This window comes from Diadema antillarum, unplaced genomic scaffold (assembly GCF_040938485.1).
Source record: "Diadema antillarum isolate AM-2024a unplaced genomic scaffold, OU_Dant_1.0 seq00001388_RagTag, whole genome shotgun sequence".
NCBI classification, from domain to species: Eukaryota; Metazoa; Echinodermata; class Echinoidea; order Diadematoida; family Diadematidae; genus Diadema; species Diadema antillarum.
The window spans coordinates 28,803-53,105 of record NW_027272143.1 but is presented as its reverse complement, the minus strand read 5'-3'; the positions used below and the strand labels follow the sequence as shown (position 1 = coordinate 53,105).

General features: G+C 38.7%; 1 protein-coding gene across 1 annotated transcript in view; it reads left to right on the top strand.

Annotated features, from left to right (window-relative positions):
* LOC139708915 (protein argonaute-2-like) overlaps nt 1–24,303 on the top strand; it is a 58,850-nt gene that overhangs the window by 7,335 nt on the left and 27,212 nt on the right. The window contains exons 2-13 of the mRNA XM_071620880.1: nt 3,731–4,007; nt 5,216–5,336; nt 7,956–7,961; nt 10,986–11,167; nt 11,857–11,993; nt 13,803–13,937; nt 18,963–19,050; nt 19,873–19,956; nt 20,984–21,047; nt 21,947–22,018; nt 22,664–22,711; nt 23,579–23,701. Of these exons, the coding sequence (XP_071476981.1) occupies nt 3,731–4,007; nt 5,216–5,336; nt 7,956–7,961; nt 10,986–11,167; nt 11,857–11,993; nt 13,803–13,937; nt 18,963–19,050; nt 19,873–19,956; nt 20,984–21,047; nt 21,947–22,018; nt 22,664–22,711; nt 23,579–23,701 (1,337 nt within the window). The remainder of the gene's footprint in view (nt 1–3,730; nt 4,008–5,215; nt 5,337–7,955; nt 7,962–10,985; nt 11,168–11,856; nt 11,994–13,802; nt 13,938–18,962; nt 19,051–19,872; nt 19,957–20,983; nt 21,048–21,946; nt 22,019–22,663; nt 22,712–23,578; nt 23,702–24,303) is intronic.

Sequence of the window (24,303 nt, the reverse complement as noted above, 5' to 3'; positions counted from 1 at the left end):
ACTAGTGCGAGTTTGCGACTACACGTAGCATTCAATCCACTGTGTCTCGACAAAAACTTTTGTGTGCATTTCATTTTCGTGAATCTTGGCTCCTTGCAAAATTCATGAAAATTTCATGCTTTCAAAAATTTCTGCTTTTACAGTATCAATATGCTGCGAAAAAGAAACTTGCAGACTTGATGTTCTTTGACATCTAGTCATGCTTGACTTTATTCCAAAACACAAGAAAAATAAAAATTCTCAGAGATGAAAACAGTGATCAAAACTGAAGGATTTTCAAAGAATGACCAATTATGGATCTGTAGTGAGCAAACCTACAAACTGTAGAGTATTATGGGGGTAAAATAGAGTTGTGTACAAAATGTAGCATTACTTTTCAAGTGAACATCGGTGCTCATAACTTGACCTTTAATAATGTAACTCTACAGACAGTTCAGGCAAAAATATTGGAAGACATATGAATTGTATTATGAAATGGATATTTGACTGTGGACAATGGTCGTATTAAAATGAAAATCCTGCGCTATTGTTGTGCCATAATATTCACAAATTGGCTTGAAAATCTGTAATTTTGTGAGTATTGTGAGATGGCAGTCATGGCTAAAGTTCAGCTATCTCATGTGCACAACATGATTGGAAAGTTTCTGCAAACATGTACAGTACAATGTGGATTGAGTGAATGCAGCAATATTAATTCAGCAGAATGCAGCAGTGAAGTTTTAGCAAAATAAGACAATCCTTTATGAGTTAGGAATTTTTAAAGTCTTTATGCCTGCATCATTGGGTGAGAAGACTACTTTTTTGTACGTATTATGTACAGATGATGTACATTTGGGGTGCACAACAGTGTAATGTCACAGCAGAACAAGGGTATAAAAACAATATGCATACATGTACGTAGAGAATTTTGCAAAATTGTTGTATTCTTGTAGCGTAATGAAAGAGCACTTTACTTGCCTCTTTCAGAAGTCAGAGGGAATAATACTGCTTTTGGCATATGTATGTCAGTAGTAATAGAGTGAATGGAATTTGCACTTTAAAAAAAAAAATGAAATTCAGAGTACACTTGTAGTAGTTGTACATTGTGCAATGTTGATAACAGGGATGACAGTAATTAGGCAAAGGAACATACATAATGTAGTACATTACATCCCACAAATGCACACAAACAATTATGATGGTGGCTATAAATTGTATGGGTGGTACAGTGGATTTGAGGTTGGGAAATGGTGTCTGGTTCAGTTGTTATAGGGTTAAAGGTCCTGTTTACCTTTGGGAGCAGTGCTTTAACAAAATTTCAAGATATTACATTTGATGCACCTGTGTAGGTCTTTTGTATCACAAAACTTCATACCATATAAAATTTTTGCAATAAAGGCTAAAATATAAGGAGATATCAGTACCGGTATTTTTTTCTCAGTAAACCATAACTGTAGACGGTTTAGTCTGGAAACATTTTTAGTAACTATTGTTCACATTTTATGTATTTAACAATACTCAACATCGATTATTCGGATTCAAATTAAAAAAAAAAAAAAAGAATAAACTTTACTCTTGCAAGCATAACAAAGTTTTTATCAAAACTCAAGTTATGATATTGTAATATTTCACTAATTGTAGTGAAACAGTTCGTGAACAATCAATATGATCATATACAACGTATGTGCAAATAGTGAATTGATGTCATCCCCTCACAATTTGCCATACATTGTACAGTATACATTGTATATAAAATTATGAAATAAACTCCAATTTTTTTTTTTAAATCAAACACAATTTTGCTCTAGTCTCAAATCCTGATATATCTGACTGAGCATTGTCTTTCAGATATTCAGCATGGAATAACATTGTTTTCCACTTTAATACAAGAACAAATGAATTTTAGTTTTTTTTTTTTACATAGCGAATGGAAAATTATGAGGTCATGACATCAGCAGCTCACTCATTTAGAATATCAACTGTAGAAAATAGATTTTTTTTTTTTTTTTACTTGATCAATGGAAAATTGTGAGGTGATGACACCGTCAGCTCACTGATTTTACATACAAGTCATGGATATCAACTGTCAACCTATGGAAAGGTACAAAAAGGAGCAAATCGTTAAAATTTCATAACTTCCTTACTTTTGATCTGATTTTGATAAAATTTTCACTGTTATGATTGTAAGATTTTACTCTTTCTTATCAGATTGACTTAAAACTGACCTGGAATTCCCCTTTAAGGTAACCCCAAGGCTAGCTTCATGACGGACTCGGGGCCTCTTTCCAAGCTGTATGTCCTGGCTTTGAGTCAACTTGAGCAGTGACATGCAGTCTGTACAGAAACAAGTAATACAGATTGCAAAATAAATGAAAGAGTATATAGGTATGATGCAATGATAAACATTTCAGCTACAAAAGCTGGGAATGACATGATCAGTGGCTTTCTTTGCTATTTGTGCATACAACTTGCCTCAGTCTGGATCAGTGTGTTGTAGAATACCTTTAGCTATGGTCATTTTACATCCTGTCTCACACAACCTCCTGGGGGTCACTTCATTAAAAAAAAAAAAAATGCATGGTAGATTTCTGTAAATCCGAGGCATTTTTTTTTTTAAGGTTGTTACATTTTTTGAAATATTGTCATCTGCTGTAAGTTGCAAACATAAAAACACCAAAACATATGGTATGTATACAATTGTGCCTTACAAATGTAGAGAATAAGTGACATTACAAGTCATGTTTTATGCAGCAAGATGATGTCTAGTCAGCTAGTATTACATTTTGCATTGTCTTCATTTCCAGACTAAACAAATTAACAATTTACAGTAGTGTATTTTGTGATTAATTGACTTAAAGTTTGGAATTTCTTGGCCCAAATTCATGAAGGTGGTTGAAATACAAATTGTATAGACCATGGTTTCTGCAAATTTCTTGTGCCTATAAATAGGCATGACAGATTGCGTGACAATTGTTCCCATGAAATATCTGCTCGCTACTAAAGCCAAACATAAATTCTACCCACAAATATAACCCTAAGTCCTTGGAGAAAATAGGACTGGAGCAGTTGCTGCAGGAGCTAATGCTGTGTCACCATTGTAACAAAAACATTTTAATATATGCACATGTCAAAGGTAAGTGTATTTCATGCTTATTTTAGTCCATGAACTGAATTTAAACCATGGTCTAAAATTCAAACCACCTTTGTGATTTTTTGTTTTGCAATATGAGTAAAGAGGCAAAAGCTGCAACATTTCCAGGGCTATGTTGCAGTGTGAGGTTCCATAAAGAAATGACCTCATGTTCTCATAATACTAAATCTACAAACACTATAATCAGAGGGCTGTAAAATTTGATGGCATAATGTTTTTGAAGTGTTTTGTCTGATGGAATGTCAACAGAATTCCCATGGAGCTTTTTGCTTACATTGTATGTTTCACTGTTATCAGTCAAAACAACTTTGTGAATGGGAGAAACTTCCTGTCTCATACAGTGAACATGTACATACTGTACATGCAACATGATTTTATCTGTGTGCCTTCTAGGGAATTATGATCTATACTTGATAATGTTTGGTGGTATACCAGAAGTGCTACACCTCAGAATTCAAACATTGTGATTGATTGGATGCATTGACCATAAGACAAAGAAGGAGAGAATATTCAGTAGGTAATGCTACTTATATGGATTTTCAGATGAAAGAGATCTGTTATACTTTTCTTTTTCTTCTCCCTCTCGTTTCTTGTGTCCAGGGGTGCCCCAGTTTCCTCCGGGCCAGGGCCAAAACCCAGGCCAGCCCCCTTTCCCGCCCCCTTTCACCCCTCCCCAGCCCCCTCAGCCCCCGCCGGGGCCGAATCCGCAGCCCACCTCGACCGAACTCGTTGCCATGCCGAGGAGACCGGGCTTCGGCCAGGACGGGCGGCCCATCGCACTGCGCGCCAATCACTTCCAGGTGAAGATCCCGCCCCTCGACCTCTACCACTATGATGTCACAATCACGCCAGAGAAATGTCCCAGGAGAATCAACAGGTAAAAGGAAGTGAGACATGTGAAGATTGAGTAGGAGAGAAAGTAGGAGACTGAAAGAGGGAGAGAATGGAATACAGCTCACTATGCTCTTATCATATCTTTGTACACGTACAAATTTGTACGTGTGTGGCCATGATTTTGTTTCGCTGATAGTAACCCTTCTTCGTATACATGTGGACAGACGACAGATGTTCTGTAAAATAAAGTAGAAACTGAAACAAGCGGCATTCCTGAAATGTACACCGTGGTATCTGTTGAAGAAATTCATGATACTTTGGTCATGATATCTCAAGAGCACAAGATTTTGGGAGATAAAGCGGATGGATGCCATTCAAAATGCAGGCTGAGCATCATTGTGTAGGACATTATAAAGATGTTAACCCTATGATGCATGTTCGACACGTGTACAAAAGGTTCACAAGAGACAGGGTGCTATGGAAGAAATCAGTCAGCAATGCTCTTGCGGAGTACTGTATGGCTTTTGATGATGGTGCAAACACTTTTATAGTCTAACTCTTGCAAAATCTGTTTCATGTGGGGACTTTAGCAGCCTTAGTGCAGATATCAATAAGGAATAGTGATATTGAAGTAATCCTTGTAATTTACATGATGTACATATACACCCCCAAAACAGAGCAAAACCAAAACCAATTTTGTTTTTTCTTGTGTTATACTTTTCTGTTAGCCCCACTGTGACACAGCACAAATCTATCATATTCAGTTTTTCATCTGAGAAGCTAGGAATTAATTAGATGAGTTTATAAATGTAACTTTGAAAGAAGAGTCTAGCCCACATTTTGCATCCTAATATTTGCTTTTACAATAATACCAGATTTTTGTCTCATCAGTGGCATATTTTATAATAAGATGATGGAGACATTAGATCAAATAGATAAAATGAGGTTTGATTTTCAAAAATGTTTAGTCGCGAATGCAAGTATTTGAATGCACAAGATTCCATATCCTTGTCTCTTGCATGGGGTATTCAGTGGTGTTATCTTTCATGTGGTACAATAGCTTGTCCTCATCAATGACATGGAAGTGCCTACGTGTATGTCCAAATACTGTTAGAAAGTGAGCAACATCTTTCATGCTGAAAGGCTAATTCTCGTCAGCCCATTACGTACGGAAGTTTGAAACCATTCTGCTCTCGAGCAATTGAGTGCTCCATATTTGAATTGTCACATGTAATGAATTCTCCCTTCCAGGGACGTGATCGACACACTGGTCAATGCCTACAAGGGGCGGTACTTCCAGAACAACCTGCCAGTCTTCGATGGGAGGAAAAACATGTATTGCAAGGAGCAGATTCCTATTGAAAGGGAGAAGGTGAGATTAGAATGATCATGTGAAGTGGGTTTTATACAATTGTGATGTGAAGTGCTCACCCTGCTGAGAGCTGAACCCCGTGGAAATCTTTTGAGAGCACTCTCTTCAGTTCTAGGTGTATTCACATTTGAATATTGTGGTATAAAGTTCCATGTTGATTTGTTGATGTCTTCCTCTTTGGTAAAAATATGATAACAGATATTGAGGTAATTCACTCGGTACTGTTCTCATTAGCAAAGTATCATGGCATTTTCGGTAAGCACTATGCATGCACATATTCTGCAACAGGAAAAAGACAGGAAGTGTGTTAGGTCACATGAGAAATATATTACTGTGTATGACCAGTGCGTATTTATTTTAAAGCCGCATTTCCATGGGTTAAACATTGCGATGCAAATAAGGTGTTAAATCATCAGCCTGATGTTTAGAAAAAGCCATTATTTTCAGGATCTCGAGCTTGGATATTCATAACCCAATGGCGAAATAGCACGCTTTGTGATAATGTGAATTCAAATTAGCGCACTAATTTGAAAGCTAGGCTCGAGAAAATGTGTGAACCACCGCGCTAGTTGATAATGTGAATTCGCCTCAAGAATTTAGTGTGATGCATCCCATTGTGCCTAGTGTTTGTGAACCGATCGATTGAGGCAAGCTGCATACAAGATGGCTATCGCGCAGGTAATTTTTCGAAAGCACGCGCTCTACCGATGCTGTTTGCGCATGCTCAGCTATCAAATTAACTCGAAAAAATTTCAGGCTAACTCTCTTCGGGCTGCTGTGAATAGAAAATTAAATAGTGCGCTAATTTACAATCGCAGAAAAACCTTGAGCTTGGATTTTCATTGGGCTGATGTGAAAATACTGATTGACAACTGGCAGTGTAAAACTGTTTCCTGATGCAAGTAGGTGAAGATGTCAAGCCTAGCTTTTTACAGTAGAAAGAAGACAGTAGCATGCTGAGAGATAAAGACAAGAACAAGTAAAGGAGATACAGTGAGTCAATGTGAGATAGAGTGTTAATCCGATAGTCGTAAACATACCATTATGCCATAAAAAAACGAGAGAGCATCACAGATATGTCAGTATGGTGATATTGTGGTTTCAGGAAGAAAAGACATGCTTTACCTCCCACCCCCTTTTATCTGTCCCCCCCCCCCCCTCCCCTTCTACCTCACTCTTCCCTCTCCTCTTCCCCTCCCCCTCCTTTCCCCTCCCCCTCCTTTCCCCTCCCCCTCCTTTCCCTGTTCCCAGTGTTGTATGTCAGTGCTTGGTTTCGCATACTTGAGAGCCATTCAGTGCATGATTCTGAGAAGTGTATGTTGCAGGGACGTGCAGTTTCCCCATACCTGGGCAATCATCCAATTGCCTGATGTGCCATCATCAACATTACTTGCCAGTTTTGCTTTTAACACGGCACCTCATCATAATAGCCTACTTGACTGCAAAGGCTTGTATAATGCTGACATTCACATGTGCTCCTTTTATGCTGACAGTAGCAATTGTAAAACTTTTCTCGAGATTGATATTTCTTCTTTGTTGATGCTTTCTGGACTCTTTTCATTTCATTGCATCCATATCATTTTTCATACTCTTTTCTTTTGACAAACAATGGCATGTTTCTATTTCCTGTCTGTGTTGGTCTCGCTCAAACTGATGCAGTTGGATCACTTTTTTTTTTTAATGCCTGCATTCCTGTGAACTAGAGCGCAACCCCCCCCCCCCACAAAAAAAAAACCACTAAAAAACAAATAAACCACAATTTGAATTGTGCTTTTTCAATGTATAATGTAAATGGGCCTCAAGTTACTAGCGTTATTTGAATTTGGATTTGGTATCTCTGGAGCATTCCACTAAGGAATTTAACTTGAGTTGGCGTTTTTTTTTTCTTCAAATTTTTCAAGGTTTGAAATCTCTACTTTGAATGCAGGCAGAGGTAGTCGTTGTGCAGAAATTTCTGAAGAAGGAAGGTCGTTCCACCCTTTCTGGGTTGTAGGAGAGAATGACTTTGTATAGATATTTATTCTCCTGTGATTAAAGGAGACTCCCCAGATGACTTTTAGACTTTTGCATTCAAACATCTATAAATTGGCTGTACTTGGTATAGAGTTTTGGAATTTATAGTGATCGGGATGAGGAATAAGAATGTTTTCAAAATTTATACCAAAACACAATGAACAAGGATGATGACGTACATGTACATTTGTAGCAGTGTCACATAAGAATGCATGATTGGATGCTCAAGGAAGCAGAACAAAAGAAGAAAGTAGGCATAAATTCTACACAGGTGGCCTTGTTAAAGCAAGTGTTATTGTATGGAATTACATGGCTCCATTACTGGAATATGTCAGCCTCCTATGTCATCATCCTTGTTCAGTTTATTACTTTTGGGGTTTTTCAGAGTATTGGTTTATCTACTCATGGACAACAATACATTCCACAAATCTGTACATGACACTATCGACTTATGCACTACATCATGTGAAATAATATGAATAGTCTGGAATGCCCCTTTAAGCTGGAATTACCGTTTAAGCTAGACTTGGTTGTTATGCCCTTTTGAATCTGTGGAGTGATGTATTTCCAATGGTCAATATTCAGAGTCTCATTTAGTGTTTTTAGAGGCAGGTTGATCTGCCTATGCGTCATCTCTCTTGCAGTGGCAACCATCCAAGGGATTCTTTGGGTGAGGCAATACTTTTGTCCCATCCACAGGTTGATGTACACTAAATGTAATGAACCTGGCTGCAGGGTTTTGAGCATGTTTAAAGATCTTTGATGTTTTTAGAAGTGAAGGGTTCCGGGCTGACGTCGACCATATTGATGCATTGCAGATATTTATGATGGCGCAAGTGGAAAAAATATCCCCATAACTCATCCTCATGAGCCATTGTTCCTAAGCTTGTGTTACCATGGCATGAAATCAGTTCTCGTCACAAAATCATGCAAGGGAACATAATGTATACCAGCAGAAATTATAGCTGAGGTTTTACATCCCATAAAACTAAGTTTCCTGTGACTTAGAGTTTGTCCATTCATTGTTTTTTGGGACCCTAGCTAAAGCCATTTTTATTGGCAAATTTCATCTCCCACACATATCATTCACTTTTGCTTCTGTCTTGCCTACATTGCAGCAAAGAAAGAAAGAAAAAAAAAAGATTAACAGTGTTGTGAGTTCAGTTGCTGGCAGTTTGCTTTGTAGCTCAAGAGCTCTTTATAACACATGTATTGTAGCTCCTTTGGTGTGAGTAAGCTTTATGATGAAATACATGTAATGGACATCAGGGGCAGTATGGTACTGTATACGCCGAATTTTTTGCGAGTCAGGTGCTATACGCGAAATTAAAGACACACGAGAATATTGACTCTGATCACGCTATAAATGTGACACATGCGATACGTTTCTCCATTCGGTACAGGATTCCACGATTGCGAATTTAACCACTCGCGAAATCGTTGGGAAGTTCTGATTCGTGAAAATTTAGACTCGCTAGATATATGGCGTATACAGTAAATGTTTATTTTGATAATGCCAGTTGCATAAAACACATGAAAACTTGTATGTTTATTGTTTGTGCGTATATCATACACGTGAGCATTGCGTTTATGATAAGTGGATATTTTCCTTAATGCAAGTTTATTTACTTGCCACAGAAACACAACTAGTAGCCACTAGTAGTGTATTAAAAAAACAAGAATGAATATTCAAGTAAGATGGGCTGTGAAAATTAAGTTTGGATTCATTAATACTTTACCTAATAATGGTTACAATACAATTTTATCACTTACCTCTTACCTGGTACAATGTTAGCGTTGAAACAGCAGATGATTATACCCCCGCCAAACGAAGTTTGAAGGGGGTATATAGGAATCAGCGGACGGTCGGGCGGGCGGTCGGGCGGTCGGGCGGGCGGTCGGGCGGTCGGTCCGTTGCAAATCTTGCGTCGCGAACTACTTCCTCAGTTTTCAACCGATTCCCATAAAACTTGGCACAGATGTGTGCCTTGGGTTGTAGATGTGCAAGACGTATTTTTTGACAGTACCCAAAAGTACGTTGCCATGGTAACGGCATATTATGGGCAAAAATGGGTACAAATCTTGCGTCGCGAACTCCTCCCACAGTTTTTGATCAATTTTTATGAAATTAGGTACAGATGTTCATCTGAATATGTTAATGTGCAAGACACATATTTCCGTAGTGGCAAAAAGTGCGTTGCCATGGTAACGGCATGTTATTGGTAAAATATAGGGCAAAATGCTTCATGGCAAAACTGCTTCATCAGTGTTCTTCCAATTCTCATGGAATTCATATTGAATGTTTGTCTTAGGATATAGGTCAGCATGACACATTTCTTGACAGTGACAAAAAGTATGTTGACATGGTAACAGCTCACATATTATGAGCCAAAATGATGGAAAATTTTGTGTTGCAAACTACTTCCTCAGTTTTTGCCCAATTTCCATGAAACTTGGTACAGATGTGTGCCTTTGGTTGTAGATGTGCAAGACGCATTTTTTGACAGTACCCAAAAGTACGTTGCCATGGTAACGGCATATTAATGGCAGAAGATCAAGGAAAGATCTTGCGGATTTAACTACTTCCTCAGTTTTTTGACCAAAGCTTATGAAATGTGGCACACACCTTGATCTTGGTGGGAAGATGTGGAAGACATATTTTTCGGATGTGTCGGAAGCTGCGTTGCCATGGTAACGGCATATAAATGGCAGAAGATCAAGGAAAGATCTTGCGGATTGAACTACTTTCTCTGTATTCGACTGAAGCTCATGAAATGTGGCACACACATTGGTCTTGGTGGGAAGATGTGCAAGACATATTATTTGGACGTGTCGGAAGCTGCGTTGCCATGGTAATGGCATATTAATGGCGGAAGATCAAGGAAAGATCTTGTGGATTGAACTACTTCCTCAGTTTTTGACAAAAGCTTATGAAATGTGGCACACACAATAGTCTTGGTGGGAAGATGTGCAAGACATATTTTTCGGACGTGTCGGAAGCTGCGTTGCCATGGTAACGGCATTTAAATGGCAGAAGATCAAGGAAAGATCATTCCTTGGGTAAGACTGTCGTCACAGGGCGGGGGTATTAATCACCTTAAGTGATATTTCTAGTTACATTTTGTTCCTTTTTTTTTAAGGTTTTGGTCAAAATGACATGAGGGATAATCAAGTTCATCAACAGTCACGTGATGCATTCTTACTTTCTTTCTGTATGCTCAGGTGTATGGCTCTTTCTGTTTTGTATAATGTATCTGTCATATTCATAAGAGTATAAGACAATTCTGTATTGCCACTTCAATGACCTATAGAATCACTGCAAAGAAAATAATTTATTTGTTCATGGAGATTTTGATTGCAAAATGAATTAATTCCATTCTAGTTTGAGATATTTGTGATTTAAGCTGCCAAAAAAGAGAAAACATGGGATATTTTTTATCATAACTTCAATTATATTTTTTAATATGTAACAAGTGAGGTATTACTGAAAAGGTCATATTTTGCTCTATCTGATGATGAACTTTAAAAAGTTTAAAAATGGTGCTTAACTTGTTTTGCAACCAAACTCTTCATTGTACATGTACATTGTAGGTTATGTGCATGTATGTTTCATGATGTATGTCTTTTCCTTCATAGGTGGAGCTTGAGGTGACCCTCCCAGGTGAGGGCAAGGACAGGATATTCAAGGCCGCCATCAAGTATGAAGGCAAGGTCAGCCTCTCCCTGCTGGAGTCCGCCCTCAAGGGAGAGGTGGTCCAGATCCCCTACGACGCTGTCCAGGCCCTGGACGTCATTATGAGACACCTGCCATCCCTCAGGTATGGTACTGTTTGCACACCCCCGTTGATGTTAGTGGACCATTCTAACCTCCGCATCATAAGCCATAAGCCATAATAAGCCGACATGATGCATAGGCTTGCCTGATATAACAATTTATTGAATTCATCGATCATATTCAACCAAAGATGTACTTGTGTAGACAAGGTAACCAGAATGGACTGTCAATTACCACTTTGGAAAGCATCCATTTCATTATTTTGCATTGAATGTTTTAACAATCCTTTCTATTGATGTTGCCAAATACCACTTTCACTGTCATGTGGAAGTGCTGGCAAGCATCTTTTACTAATACGGATTACTCAATCATTTCATCACAGATATTTATCTCAGTGAATTTAAAAACCAACATGCCCCGTTGGTAAAAACTACCTTTTTCTGCTCATGTGCAAATTGGAGCCCCGAACTGGCTTATTGGAACTACACTGCTTGGGTCTATATTCTTGATGGGATGGACTTAACTATGATTGATAATGAGCTAAACTGCCAAGTTGGCACAAACACCCAGTGTGCTGCCGTCTCTAATTCGTCCTTCTTTTCGTATGAATCATTCGTTAATCTTCAGGAAGGCATACTACATTATTAAAGATTATTGTGAAAATTACAACATGATGTAAAAAGTACCTAACTGCAACTGCTTCCAATGCTCTACCCCTTTCCCCCCTTACAGGTATACCCCGGTGGGTCGTTCCTTCTTCTCCCCACCGGAGGAATACTCACATCCCCTGGGAGGGGGCAGAGAGGTGTGGTTTGGGTTCCACCAGAGCATTCGCCCCTCCATGTGGAAGATGATGCTCAACATTGACGGTGAGTCTTCAAGAGTGGACAGTGGTGGCTGGGGGTGTCCTCCAGTGTGATTCCGTAAAACTCTTCCTGTGTTTTGTAAAAGTACTGTTTTGATTTTGTGATTTACAGATTGTTCTATCTACTGTAAAACGAGGAATGTTCACGTGCATTTTAATTTCGCAAATTTCGCGAGAGCCAAGATCCGCGAAATTAAAATGCATGTGAAAGTTCTTGTCTGCACTATACGCATTGAATGTTAGAGGCAACTCGCGAAAATTTCATGCCGCGAAAAAGGCCGCCGGCTCCGATTTGCGAAAATTTCATGCCGTGAAAATATCTTGTTTTACAGTATTCCCTGAAATGTGTCTGTGGTAGACTATGGATCTATTGATGTCTGACAGTAGCATTTAGATGTTTACTGCAAGTGATCAGGTTTCTTTTGTCTTTCAGTGCTGAAAATAAGTGAATACATAATAGTAATGATGATATTTGTCTTGTACATAGTTCCTCTCCGGTATGTAGTGATGCTCAAAGTGCTTGTGAGCAGCCCTGTCTACATCCATTTAATCATGACACCTCCACATGAAAAACAGCAAAAGAAGAAAAAATGGAAAAGGATTGTTAGAGTACTTATCTCTTTCTATGATTGGAATTTTTAGGGTTTTGTGCATTTGCGCTACTGCTTGGAGAACAAGTTTCAAGCAAGAGTATGAAATACATGCCATTGATTGTATTATAATGCTCTTCGAACTGAGGAGCATGAAACTTATTTTCAATGTTATGCATGACTATTCAATGTTTTTATGCCTCCGCCAACGAAGTGGCTGGAGGCATTATGTTTTCGGGTCGTCCGTCCGTCCGTCCGTACGTCCGTCCCGTTTTGTTTTTGTCGATATCTCAAGAACCGTGAGGTGGTTTTGCATCAAACTTGGTATGAGGGTATATCCTGGGGGGATGATACTTTGTTTGGATTTTAGGGTCATGGGGTCAAAGGTCAAAGGTCACAGGTTATTTTGTGAAAAAAAAAGGTTGAAATTTCATGTTTTTCTCCATATCTCGCAAATGGTTCAAGGTATCTTCATGGAACTTAGTATATATGCATGTACCGATGGGCAGTGATTATCTAGGGAAGTTGGGGGTCATGGGTCAAAGGTCATGGGTCAAAGGTCAAGGTCAACTCCTCAAAATATCACTACTTTCCGTATATTTATGCAATGCCTGAAGTTTTTTTTTTAAAACTTGATGTATGCATGTATAACCCAATATGTATTCTGTGGGAAGTTTCTTGCCAAAAGGTCGAAGGTCAAAAGGTCAAAGGTCAAGTGAAAGTGCTAAATTGCACTTCTTCCTCCATATCTCAAAAGTAACTCAAGGTATTATCATGAAACTTACATATTTATGCATGTTCTACCTAACAGTGATTCTCTTTGGAACTGTGAGGTCAAAGGTCAAAGGCCAGGTTTAGATAATACTATTTTAGCATTTGATACTGAAATTATACTTTTTCTCAATACCTTGAAAATTACTCAATACATAAACTTATAAAAGGGTCAAAAGTCAAGTAAAAATCATCAGTTCCCCCAAATACCTGCACTCTGACGTTTTAATCATTCATCCAATTGAACCTAGTTCTACGAAAGTGAACATTCAGCACATTTGTGGCAAACCTGTCATTTTAATATTTTGCCAATTGTGTGAAACTGTCATCACACATTGTCAAGACATTGTACTATAGACCTATTAGGAGAACCATGCATTATGGCGGAGGCATACACCAGTCGCCGTAGCGACATTTCTAGTTAATTCAATGTTTTTGTTTGTTGCCCACAGTCTCTGCCACTGCATTCTACAGCTGCCAGTCTGTGATTGACTTCCTCTGTGAAGTTCTCGACATCCAGGACATCTCAGATCAGCGGCGCCCTCTCTCGGACTCCCACAGGGTCAAGTTCACCAAGGAGATCAAAGGTCAGAGGTTACGCCGTCAGAATACCGAGCAATGGCAGCAGATTTAATCACATACAGTCAACCTTGCTCAAGTTGACCTTGCATAAGTTGAATAATTGTCTAAGTCTAAAGGTCTCGTGGTGTCTTCTTGTCTTTATATTTTGTAATTTTAATCTCTCATAAGTCAAATTTTCTCTCCCTAGTTGAAGTTATATCTTCAGTCCAAATAGATTCAACGTAGGCAAGGTCAACTGCATACCATATGATAATATTTATGCACCTTGAGCACTCTACAGAGTGGATTTGGCGTAATATAAATAATGTATATTATCATTATTATTATTATTACTACTATTATTATTATCATTATTATTATTATTATTGTTATTATTATTATTATTATCATTATTATTATTATCTTTATTATTATTGTTGTTGTTATTATTATTATTATTATTATTATTATTATTATTATTACTATTATTATACCCCCACCCACACATAGTGTGTAGGGGGGGTATATAGGAATCATCCTGAGGTCGGGTGGCCGGTCGGTCGGTCGGTCGGTCGGTCGGTCGGTCGGTCGGGCGGGCGGTCGGGCGGTCGGGCGGTCGGTCCGTTGCAAAATCTTGTGGGTCGAACTCCTCTCTCATTTTTTGAGCAATTGACCCCAAATTTGGCATGTGTGATCGCTATCAAAGGTAGATGTGCAAGACACCTTTTTCGTTAGTATCGCCTAATGCGTTGCCATGGAAACGACATATTTTCATAAAAACTTGTGGATCGAACTACTCTCTCCTTTTTTGAGCAATTATCTCCAAATTTAGCATGTGTGACTGCTATCAAAGGGAGATGTGCAAGACACCTTTTTTGTTAGTATTGCATAATGAGTTGCCATGGCAACGGCAAATTTTTAAAAAAAATCTAGCAAAATGTTGTGGATCGAACTCCTCTCTCATTTTTTGAGCAATTGACCCCAAATTTGGCATGTGTGACTGCTATCAGAGGTAGATGTGCAAGACACCTTTTTCGTTAGTATCGCATAATGCGTTGCCATGGAAACGGCATATTTTCATAAAAACTTGTGGATCGAACTACTCTCTCATTTTTTGAGCAATTATCTCCAAATTTAGCATGTGTGACTGCTATCAAAGGGAGATGTGCAAGACACCTTTTTCGTTAGTATTGCATAATGAGTTGCCATGGCAACGGCAAATTTTTAAAAAATCTAGCAAAATGTTGTGGATCGAACTCCTCTCTCAATTTTTGAGCAATTGACCCCAAATTTGGCATGTGTGACTGCTATCAGAGGTAGATGTGCAAGACACCTTTTTTATTAGTATCGCATAATGCGTTGCCATGGCAACGGCATATTTTCATAAAAACTTGAGGATCGAATAACTGTCTCATTTTTTGAGCAATCAACTTCAAATTTGACATGTGTGACCGCTATCACAGGCAGATGTGCAAGAGACCTTTTTCGTGATTAATTCATAATGCGTTGCCATGGCAACGGAAGATTTTCTTATAAATCTTACAAAATGTTGTGGATTGCTCTAATCTTTTAGTTTTGTAGCAATTCAATTTGAATTTGGGATATGCGATCAATGTGTGCAAAACACATTTGATGTGTGTGGTGATGAATCTGTTGCCATGGCAACAGAGTTTTTTTTTACCAATCATACAAAAATGTGTGGATTAGCCTAACTCCTTCAGTTTTCAAGCATTTGGCTTAAAAATTGGCACATGTGACCACTATTGTATGAAGATGTGCATACTTACTACTTCGTCATTTTTTATCAATGTGTTGCCATGGTAACAGCATAGTTTGAATGAAAGTCATACGAAAATATTGTGGATGAAGTTAACTCCCTCAGTCTTAGAGCATTTGACTGGAAATTTGGCACACATGACCACTATAGTATATAGATGTGCAAACTTCATCTTTCGTCAATGATGAACAATGCGTTGCCATGGTAACAGCTTTTTTGAACCAAAAAACATACAAAAATATTGTGGATTCAGCTAACTTTCTTTAGTCTTGAAGCGTTTAGCTAGAAATTTGGCACACATTACCACTGTGGTACATAGATGTGCAAAGGTAATCTTTCGTCAGTGGTGATCAATGCGTTGCCATGGTAACGGCATATTTTGAATGAAAATCATACAAAAATATCGTGGATTCAGTTAAATCCCTCACTCTTTGAGCATTTGGCTTGAAATTTGGCACATGCAACCACTATAGCATATAGATGTGCAAACTTAATCTTTCGTCAGTGGTGAAAAAGTGGTTGCCATGGTAACAGCAGCTTTTCACTAAAATGCATACAAAAATATTGAGAATTCAGGTAAATACCTCAATCTTGGAGCATTAAGCTTGAAATTTGGCACATGTGACCACTATAGTACGTAGATGAGCATACATAGTCTTTGGTCATTGTTGATCAATGTGTTGCCATGGTAACAGTATATTTTGAATGAAAATCATGCAAAAATATTTTGGATTCAGTAAACTCCCTCAGTCTTTGAGCATTTGGCTTGAAATTTGGCACAGGTGACCACTATAGCATATAGATGTTCAAACTTAATCTGTCATTATTGTTGAACAATGTGTTGCCATGGTAACAACATTTTTTCACCAAAAAGCATGTGGATTCCGCCAACTCCCTCAGTCTTTGAGCATTTAGCTTGAAATTTGGCATACCTGACCACTATGGTATGTAGATGTGCAAACTTAACCTTTCGTCATTGTTGATCATTGTGTTGCCATGGTAACAGCATAGTTTGAATGAAAATCAATATAAAAATATTGTGAATTCAGGTAACTCCCTCAGACTTTGAGCATTTGGCTTGAAATTTGGCACATGCAACCATTGTAGTACAGAGATGTGCAGACTTTGTATTTCATCATTTTCGAACAATGTGTTGCCATGGTAACAGTGCATTTTGAATGAAAATCATACAAATATTTCGATTAGATCGTAACTCTCTATGTTTAGAGCGTTTTGGCTTCATATTTGGCACATGTTACCTCTACATTACCTAGATGTGCAAAAACTCTTTTGTCAGTGTTGAAAATGTGTTGTCATGGTATAACGGTAACAGTATATTTTGAATGAAAATAATACACTAATATTGTGAATTCAACTAAGCCCCTCATCCTGGCTTGAAATTTTGCACATGTGATGGCTATGATATATAGAACTTTGTGCAAAACTTCATTTTTTTCTTAATATCCAACATTGTGTTGCGCCATGGTTATACAATTTTTAATAAAAACCGTAGAAATCGTCAGTTTATTTATCTTGCTCACTCAGTTTTTGAGCACTTGACTTGAGATGTGGGACATTTGACTAACAGTGAGCAATACATTTATTTACTGTTGGACAGTGCATTGCCTTGGTAATTTTTTTTTCATTAAAAAGTTAAAAAAATCCTGGTTCAGCTAATTTCCTCAGTTGTGGGTGGGGGTATATTAATCACAATGAGTGATAGTTCTAGTTGTTGTTGTTATTACTGTTATCATTATCATTCATCTTCATAATCATCATCATCATCATCATCATCATCATCATCATCATCATCATCATCATCATCATCTAGCTTAGTTAGTTACCAGACAGTGATGGGATAAATAGGATGACTTGATAGTGGACCTGTTGAAATATTTTATCATGGGCAGAGTATTCTTGGGGAAATTTTCCATGACAAAATATTTGTTGTGTTCAAAGAAATGGCAAATGAGGGAAGCAGCCTGTCATAAGATTTGGTTACACACTGTGTGCATGAGACACAAAGACACCAAAGGTCTGTAAGGATTTTGCAGAGCTATTAAGCTGCAGACTGAGTGGTGATACTGTGAAAATGGGTACCACGGAATATCCAAGTTGATGATACGTATTTCTTTCAAAGTAGCCTGACCCACCAATATAGTATAAAAGATTATGGTTTTTGTTGTTTTCTTGGGAATTTGCAGAATGTTCTAACCGCAGGGATTTGTGTGTGTGTGTGTGTGTGTTTTGAGGTCATGATCCCCTTGACTTCTTTATCTTGGGATCTAAGACCTCCCTGAGTAGCATGTCAAGCCCTTGGGATGGGATCACTCTCTGTTCCTTTCAACACCAGCTGTCATACATTTATTTGCATGGGGAAACCCTTCCATGTGGTAGTTCAATTTGAATTTGAAATGTTGCTGGATAGCAATAAAGGATTTCCTGTATTGCTGTAGCTGGCATTGTTCCAACATTCCTGAATGTATGACCAGAACAATGTGCATTGATTTTTAGTGAGCTAATGTTCATGTAATGTCACCATGTACTGCTGATTTCTCAAACTGTGACATGCCCACAATTATATCTTGCATTCTCGACTTAAGTGAAACTGATAGTCTTCCATGTGCAATTACTTGCAAAGTTTGTCGGTATTGCTCCTGGTCATAATGATCATTATATACCTCATATATAGATTCCTCTCATATGATTGGTTAAAAGTGGAGTCATGAAAATAGCTGTGCCCCATTTTTGATCAAAATGACGTCATGATTTACTGTGCCCGGGGCATAGAATCAACTTTGCCTTGTAGATAGGTTTGGAGACAGTCGCAACCCCGTACACATAGATCGCTCATATGTACGCACCAATGATACGACCGGCGCGCTGTCGATCAGCGTTGATTACGAGTGCTGCTTTTAGTCCTTGTTTGATTCAGGTAACCTTTTAACCAATCAGATAAGAAGAATCTATATTTTCGGTATATAAAACAAATAATGACAGCTTCATATTCGGGGCACAGTTAAAATTATGTAGGCCCTTGGTGATGTGAAAACCATAACTATGCCTTCAGCTTCGCTTCGGGCATAGTTATGGTTTTGACATCACCTTGGGCCCATAATTTCAACTGTGCCCCTCATAGCAGTCATTATTTGTATACTAACTAACCATGACTTGTATTTATAACAACTACAAATGGATATATGGTTCTCTCTGTGAATATCATGTAAGTTTTTTTTTTAGGAAACTGGAGCATTTTTTCGTTTTTGTGTGTCAGGTCTGAAGATTGAGATCACTCACTGCGGAAACATGAAGCGCAAATACAGAGTGTGTAATGTCACCAAGAGATCGGCTCAGACTCAGACGTGAGTATTGCCCCATCTCCACTTCCCTCTCCAGAACCTAACTTGCCTTGCTAAGGTAGCTCTCAGCTTTAATAAAGGCTGCATTTGAAGTCATGCAGAGAAATAGACCAATCATAAGCTTTGTATTATGACTAAAATACCATCACAGCCGTAGAATGTGAACAGCCTCATTAGCTTGAATATCGTTTCTATCCAGGAGGCAGGTAATTGATGTTATAAGCACTTGATGGAAAAGGATGGAATGCGAGGATCATTTGAATTTCCCTCTGAAAACTTGGGAGACAGTATTTTTTTTTATGCCTCCGCCACGAAGTGGTGCCGGAGGCATTATTTCATTCTAGATTCTATAAGCATGTGACAAATGTGCAACTTTGAACGTGCTTACAATACGGACTGTTGTGTTGAGCAGTGTTTAAGAGACCAACCACAGGGGTAGGTAAAGAATTTGTAGTTGAAGCATGATAAAATGCCCCCCAGGTGACCTCATGGCAGCTTCAGTATACATAAGGTATCTCTTTGAGAAAAAAAAAGACAGGTTCATAAGTAAATGAAACACTAATGATATCAGTCCATATCTCCCAATGATGAAAAAGATTATGGAGTTAGCTGAAGGATGCTACACCTCGTAAGAGGTTGCAGTGTTCTGAACTACTTGGATTTTAACCTCAAACTTCTATTGCTTTTTTCTATGCTCTAGTACTCAGTTTTCTTTGCCCTTGTCTCAGACAATGGACATTGAAGTTTTTGACAAATGATATTCAGATATACACAACTTTATATTCACATTGATGTCTTTGTCATTTTGATTCCTTTTCGTTATAGGTTTCCCTGGCAACTTGAAAATGGGCAAACTGTGGAATGCACGGTGGCCAAGTACTTCCGAGACAGACACAATCTCATTTTGCAGTAAGTCAGCTGTCGGTACTCGTCAGAATACTAGTGGTGTCGGTGGCCACAAAATATTCATTTGCTAGACACAAGCAATACAAGTTGTATTTAGCTTAGTCCATATTACTGTTGGCTATGCCACAAATTTTACGCAGTGAGAAGACAAGTGCATGGATACATCCAGTAGACTTAATGATGACACGCAGTAAAACTTTTCTCTCTTGTTATGCACATAGAAAGTGATGAATCTTTTAGTGCTTGGAAATTTGAAAGAATGAAAACACCAAAGTAGCTGGGAAATTAATGTGGACGATAGAATATGATATGATTTTCAGCTTTTTTAGGCAGTTGAACACATTCTCTGTTTGCCTTATCCCCATTGTTGTGTGCCATATGTTGGATTGCCTGAACATGGCACTTTAGAAGAAGCGTAAGTTGCATATTATACAAATGATGCACAGGATAGAGTGCGTTAATACCCGAGAGTGAGCTGCATCTCCACTAACGCCACGAAATAATCCTGTGCATCATTTGTTTTATAAAATGGGTCGAAAACTAACAGCATTTTTCACGTACCTTTGTGGGTCAAGATGTCCGAAGATGTTCGTCCCAAACATATTTACGCACGTCGCACTCGGACATCGCGCACATATAAGTACTGTACGTACAAGAGTACTAGTATACGTGCGCCACATGTTATGCACAAGGCCGGCCGGCCGGCAGCCCGAACTAGAAGTTGTTTCCAGGATTGACAGCGCGTATAGTAGCGCGCAACGCACTTGTAACAACGGATTGAGTGCGCACTGCCTAGTGTAAACATTTAGACGTCGGGCCGTACATGTGTTAGTGAGAAATTAATACAGGCACACGTGACTCATTTCAGCGCTTCCAATTGGCTACATTCTTGAACCCATTTTATAACAATTGTTAATTGCCATTGTCGGACATTGATGGTAAGGATAGTATAGTGATGTGAAAAATCATTGCACAGTGCTCTTTCCTGTAGGTGTTCAAAGAATTTCCTTTTCTTTTTGTCTATTTGCAGATACCCTCACCTTCCCTGTCTGCAGGTTGGACAGGAGCAGCGCCACACATACCTACCTCTAGAGGTAAGCGCCTTTAGAATTGCATTTATCCCCGAGATTAGAATGAATCTTCCCTTCAGTCCATAGTTACGTATGACCGTGGACTGTACCATCATGAAGAAATGGGGATGATCCTGTTTGCCATCTTGAATGCCTAGTTGTAAGAAGGAGTACTGAGATATATGTAGGTTGTAGTTTATCCTTCCATTCTCCTCTTAAACTTTTTTTTAACCCTTTCAGGACCATTATTACCATGCTGCATTTACAACCCATGAACAGTAGTTGGCCGATGGAAGTGAGAGATTTAAACTTGAGCTCTCTTCCACATATACCTACTTTATGAGACTGCTCATTTATTTCTTCAATAACCCAAAGTTTTGCACTTTGTATTTCATTTTTCACTCTAAGTGTATATAGCAGATTAGTAATCTGTAGTAATTGTGACAACCTGCTAAAGTCTTTAGATGACTGTGCCACGCTACTTCATTAGTGTTTCATGAAGATTGTTCTCAATGTACAAATTTGTAGAAGGGTCTTCAAAGTGTACATGTGCCCAATGCTGCACACTGGCACTGATCCGACGGTCCTGGACCAGTAAAAATCACTGTTGGACCAGTAACTTTTACAGGAATGGACCAGTTAAAAATGGAAGAACTGGGCACCTACTGGTCTGACAGACAGGTCGGACCAGTAGAAAAAATGGGTTAGTGTGCAGCCCTGATGTACCGATTTGTAATATTCTAACAGGAAATGCAGCATTTCTCATTTCATTGCCTATGGATTAGGCACCAGTTATGGAGTTTCATCCTTGCAGAGCAGTGCCTAAGCACATGGGTTTCTTTGGTATACCTTTTATTGCTATATATGATGCACAAAGGAACTCATGTTGTATGTGATACCTATGTTATAATACCTACTTTCAGGTTTGCAATATAGTTGCCGGACAGCGCTGTATCAAGAAGCTGACAGACCTGCAGACATCCACCATGATCAAGGTCAGTGACCCTTTGTCATAATCTATTGGTTCTTATTCAGTGTTGTAATTTTTGCACAGCATGCTTGACAGATTACCAGTATTAAAACTTGTAACATTGATTTCTTGTTCATATTAGATTGATTTGTTTTTCTTTCTGCACAAGAAAGTGGTGTCTGCAAACTCTGAATGCATGTTTGACTTACATTGCACTGTACTGGTAAGCACATATGATTTTGTTGTTGTTGTTGTTGTTGTGCAGGGCAATATCTGGCCCAGACATGTGTGTACATTGTAGTTTACTCTGTATTTTGATGTCTCTGCCCCAAAGGATGTAGGAGGTGTTATGTTTCCGGATTGTCTGTCCCATGTCTCGTTCTTTTTGTCGGATATTTTTTGGGTTGCATGTTTCTTGCTACAATATTGCCTTGATCGTCATGGAATATTTGATATTTCCAGTACTCTATCAAACCTTTTTCGGTTATCATTTACTCAGGAGCACTGTTGTCACTAGTTCTTATGCTCAAGTATTGCAAGAACCTTTGTGTATGACATTTTGACTTATGTAACAGAAATGGCAGTCAAGATATGTAGCTATGAAATTATTAAACCTTTTGACACCTCATTCATTCTGGTTTCAACCTGTTTCCCCCATGACACCATACAGGCTACTGCGCGGTCAGCACCCGACAGGGAAAAGGAAATCAAGAACCTGGTAAGTAACGGAATCCTTGTGATATTAGTATTATCTCCATTATGATCCATGAGGGGCTTATCTCGAGTCAGGACAATTTAGTTGATTCCTCCTGCCAAGGGAAGATCAGTCCAACTAATACAGTATGTCCCCCCAAAAATCACAACTGGATTTCCGCATTGATAAATTTCAATATGATTAAACTGTCTGAATGCTATTTCAGGGTCTAAAAGTATGAAATCTTACCTATATTTTGCAGAAAACCCTGTGCAATTTGGTTAAGTTTTCACAAAGAAATGTGGATCATTGTAAATCATGATCATGGGGCTGTTTCTTCAAAGTTTAGCACTTTGATGCTCTTGGAACTGCATATTAATGTGTGAACACAATGGACAGAACTTTGAGGAAAGGGATTCCTGGCATGCTCTGCAATGATCCTCATTTCTCTTTGACCACTGAAGCAAATCAGATGGGGTTTTCTGTAAGATGTGGGTAATAAGTTATAGTTTCATACTCTGAAATTGTATTTGGATTGATTCACTATTTTTAAAGTTATCATTGTGGAGAGTCCCTTTTTTTTGGGGGGGGGGGGACATACGTTACATCGTCATGGAGTTATTTTCTCAGGAAGAATAGTCAATAGATGATTGACATGATGCATTCCTAAAAGATGGAAGTGATATAAACTTACTGATGAATATGCAGGAAAAGAATGTATGTATACTCTGCCCCGCCTTTGGTGGGTGGTATAATGCTCCGACGAGTCATTAATGACATTTTTTTCTCTCATTTGTTAATTGAGGCACCACGCACAGTCACAAAGAGCCTGTGTGTTTCCATGCATCTGTCATGACTGAAAAACCCTTTTTCCATCACTCTAACCATTAGGTACAAAAGGCCAACTTCAATAACGACCAGTACGTCCGGCAGTTTGGCCTCAGCATCAGCAATGAGATGGTGACCATCGAGGGAAGAGTGCTCCCCGCCCCCAAGATCCAGTACGGAGGAAAGGTAAATGGCCCATGAAAATAACTGCCAGGGATCTGTCCCATTAGCTTATGTAAATCCTTGTTTTCCGTAATTGTAGTCACAAGGCAGCTGCTACTAGCTCTTAGTATATCAACCACTTGGTTAGAGAATGTCAGCACTTCAGTCCTGTGGATATGGTTCTGAAGTCTTAGAAAAAGATAGCATCCTTTGGCAAGATCTTTTTACCCTTTTGACCCATATGTGTGAATGAGGACCTGGCAATGCTAGGGGAAATAAACATGGAGGGGATCCTCTTGAAGAACAGTGCCAACACTGAAGAGGCCACTCTGGATAGATCAGACCGCGACCCCAAGAGTATGGCAGTTTATGATATTCTAGCCACTGCTGATATATGACATGGTAGGCCAGGACACTTTCTTATGCCTCCGCCACGAAGTGTCGTCGGAGGCATTATTGTATCATGAAATTTGTGGTCAGGACATGGTAACTTCAAACTTTTGGATGAAATAAGTAATCTTGGCCCTATTTAATGCAATAATTAAGTAGTATGTGGGTATCTCAAAATGGCAGATAACCCTTCATTTTGGCACTTCTACAGAACACCCGATTTCATGATGATTAGA